Consider the following 3,159-nt stretch of genomic DNA (forward strand, 5'->3'; position numbering starts at 1 on the left):
TCCTGCTGCTTCCCAGTAAGCCACGTCCGGTGGATACCCCGGGATGTGCAGGAATTAAAGGCACCAGCGAAATCTCTACGGAAAGCCTAAAGCTTAGCTTTATTCTATAAGCCCTGTCCTGAACTCATTATTTAATCACTTTTCTGCCCCAGGCAGCCTGAATGGGGGTCCCTGATCCCACTCCTTTAGCCTCCAAAATCAGTTTTCATGACCAAGCTGTACATCACCCAAACGTGAGAGCACACGAACAAGGTGCTACAGTACGAACCCAGTGTCATACCCCTGTCCACACTGTTCTCTGAGGTGCAAAGGATGAGGAGTTCACACCTCAGTGATGAAGGAGCACAGTCCCCTCCACACACATCTACCATCACTTACCCTATGGCCATTTATGTGCCTGTTCTGCAATAATTATGGTGTGGGGGGGAGGTTGTGGGGTTATTGCTGGAGTACCACTCCTTCTGCCCTCACCCTTGTCCTTCACCAGCGCTTCCAGCTCCTCCCTCAGGCTCTCGTGCCAGCGCGGGATGTCGATGTGCAGGGAGTAATCGCAGCAGGCCTGGCTGTCGGCGCTCCCGCGCCACTGCTCATAGGCAGCCAGCAGACTGGTCCCAGTGTCCGGGCAGACGTGGTCAACTGGGGAAACACTGCACAGCGTTAGCATGGGGTGGGGAAAGGGCTCAAGCAATACCCAGAGAGTGCAGCAGCCACCACTGTTCCTGTACTGCCGTGAAAAGGAGACATTTTAATACTAACTCAGGTTTATAGTGTTGATTGAAGACCAGGGATAATAAATTTCCCAGATAAAGTGAAACAAACGGAACAAACAAACTCCAGTTACAGCTGTTATCATGCCTTTTTTTCCCCCAGCCTACCCAGCAGGGCATCTGAGGGAGGCTGGGCACCACAGCCTGTCCATGCACGCCTTTGCACAGCTCCCTCAGGCATCTGCCACAGGCAGTCACCCACAGCCCCTCACGCCCTGCACCTCCCCTTGTCTTTGCTCCTGGTCCCTGCAGGACTGGCCATGAGACCAATACAGAGCTGTGCCAGGACTTGCTGAGACTGACCAGTCCTTCAGTCACATGCTACTGTGAGCCTTGGGACCAGAACAGGAACAAGGAGAAATCAAAATAATTTTACGCTTACACAGAAATGGAACCCACGCTCACAGAGCTGAAAAACTCTTACAAAAACACACTTGAAAGCTATTAAACACATTTTAAAAAGGTGTTTTACGTTTTATTCTGTTTTATCTCTCAGAAGGTGAAGGAGGAGCTGCTATGTATTTTTAATATATGTGTGTAGCAACGAAAGGACGTTCTGAAAGGTACAGAATGCATTTTTATCAGCTTTGTAATGCTCTGATATCCACTGCAAAAATTAACACTTCTCTGCTGTGAGGGTGAATCATCTCTGCCACGACAAAAGGCCCAATGTATTTTGCTAAACAATGTTCTACTCAGCAGCCTGTTTGGATGCTGCTCCGTCTTACTGATCATGGTGGTGCCTCCGGCCAGCGCTGCTTTTGTGCCTTGGTAGAAGTCATCAGCTGAGGTCATCCCCATGACGGGCATCTGCAGCCTGGTATGGACGTCGATCCCCCCCGGCATCACGAGCTGGCCGTAGGCATCAATTGTCTTGACACCACTGGGAACAAGCAGGTTTTCTCCAATCTGTCTGAAAATGGCATTAAGATCTCATGTTCATTGTCAACAACTTTTAAGTGAAGATGCCCAAGCAACTGCTCCTAAGCCCCACCGGCGGGCTCACACACCCGGCCCAGGCTTCACTCACGTGCCTTTGCCCATCTCCTCGCTCACCCCCTTCACAACTTACTATGGAGCACGAACTGTGAGCGTTTAGACTTCTCTCCACCTGCAGAAGTACACTGAGGTAGCTTTTCTTGACACTATTCTAGAAAGCTTCCCCTGATTCTTATTTCCATATTTCCAAGAAAAAAATGATGGGCAGGAACCTTGTTCAAATTCCAAGGCACTGTATCATGCCTGGAAATTACATTACCAAATATAAATTTGTAACTTACTTTATTAAACCGTCCTCCACATAGATGTCTGCATAAAATGACTGATCATCGTTGACAATTTTTCCTCCTTTGATTAGAAGCTGGTCACTCTAATGGAAAAAAACCACATTTTTAAAAACTTCATTTAGATGCTACTGTACTCATTCTGAGCTTTCATCAAGGCTAGGACTTAATATTTTGCCCTTCAACCACACAATTTCAGCAACTATCCAAAGCCCAAGTGTATTTTGCAAAGGAAACCACATAAAATTGTCATGTTACGGGAACACAGATCTGCTATGCAGCGCGGTACCAGCCTGGGTGTATGGGCAGTGCAGCTGAGCCCCACAGCTCTGGGCACCAGAATAGCCCCGTTCCAGAGGTCTGGGCCACGAGTCTCCCGGCAGAGCCAGCCACAAGGACCGTGCTCCAGCCGTGAGCCCCCCAAAGGCCCAAGGGCTCCTTCAGGGCTCCTTCAGGGCATGTTCAGAGACTGACCGGAGCCCCCAGCGGTTTTAAAAGGTTTGCAAGACAACATCCTGCAGCTCAGCTGTGTACCTGCCTCTTCCATCAGCTCCACTCAATGAGGAGACTTTTAAGTGCATCTCATTAACCTGTAATTTATTGACATTCATTAGTCTTCAGTCTTGTCGGCGGCAGATAATGCCTCAAGTACTTTCCTCACTTCAAAGCAAGACACTGTTAGAGCTGTCAGATTCGCAGAATCTTTACCCGGAAAAATCGGAGAGCAGTGGCATCTGTGTGAACGTGGAACTGCAGCCTGGTTTAGGAGGATTCCTTTGCTGCTCTCTGATGATGCTAGAAAAATTATTACCAAGGCTAAAGTGGGCCGCACAAAGAGCATGGCCTCAGCACAAAAACAGCCGAGGGATGGGAGAGCACGTGGAGCCGCCTTACAACACAGCGGCGTCTGCTGATGCTACACAGCCTGGACAACGCTTTGGGGGCGTGTTTTAAAGAGCATCACTGGCATGTATAAAAAAAGAGCCTACTACATTGCATTGTGTTTTTAAAAGTATTGAGGCTTTTGTTGTATCTTTATTGTTTTGCCTCACCCCATAAAAGCAATCAAAAGAAGCCTCTGTGTTGCCTGCCCCATGGGAAAGCCCTAC

General features: G+C 48.7%; 1 protein-coding gene across 1 annotated transcript in view; it reads right to left on the reverse strand.

The window, feature by feature from the left end:
• Nucleotides 1–2,136, reverse strand: part of LOC104493131 (dihydropyrimidinase-related protein 4-like) — a gene marked incomplete at its 5' end in the record, with an annotated part of 6,908 nt that extends 4,772 nt beyond the window's left edge. The window contains 3 exons of the mRNA XM_010135760.1: nucleotides 472–636; nucleotides 1,496–1,680; nucleotides 2,048–2,136. Coding sequence (XP_010134062.1) covers nucleotides 472–636; nucleotides 1,496–1,680; nucleotides 2,048–2,136 — 439 coding nt within the window. The remainder of the gene's footprint in view (nucleotides 1–471; nucleotides 637–1,495; nucleotides 1,681–2,047) is intronic.
• Between the last annotated feature and the right edge of the window lie 1,023 nt (nucleotides 2,137–3,159).

This window comes from Buceros rhinoceros, unplaced genomic scaffold (genome assembly GCF_000710305.1).
Source record: "Buceros rhinoceros silvestris isolate BGI_N320 unplaced genomic scaffold, ASM71030v1 scaffold1865, whole genome shotgun sequence".
NCBI lineage: Eukaryota > Metazoa > Chordata > Aves > Bucerotiformes > Bucerotidae > Buceros > Buceros rhinoceros.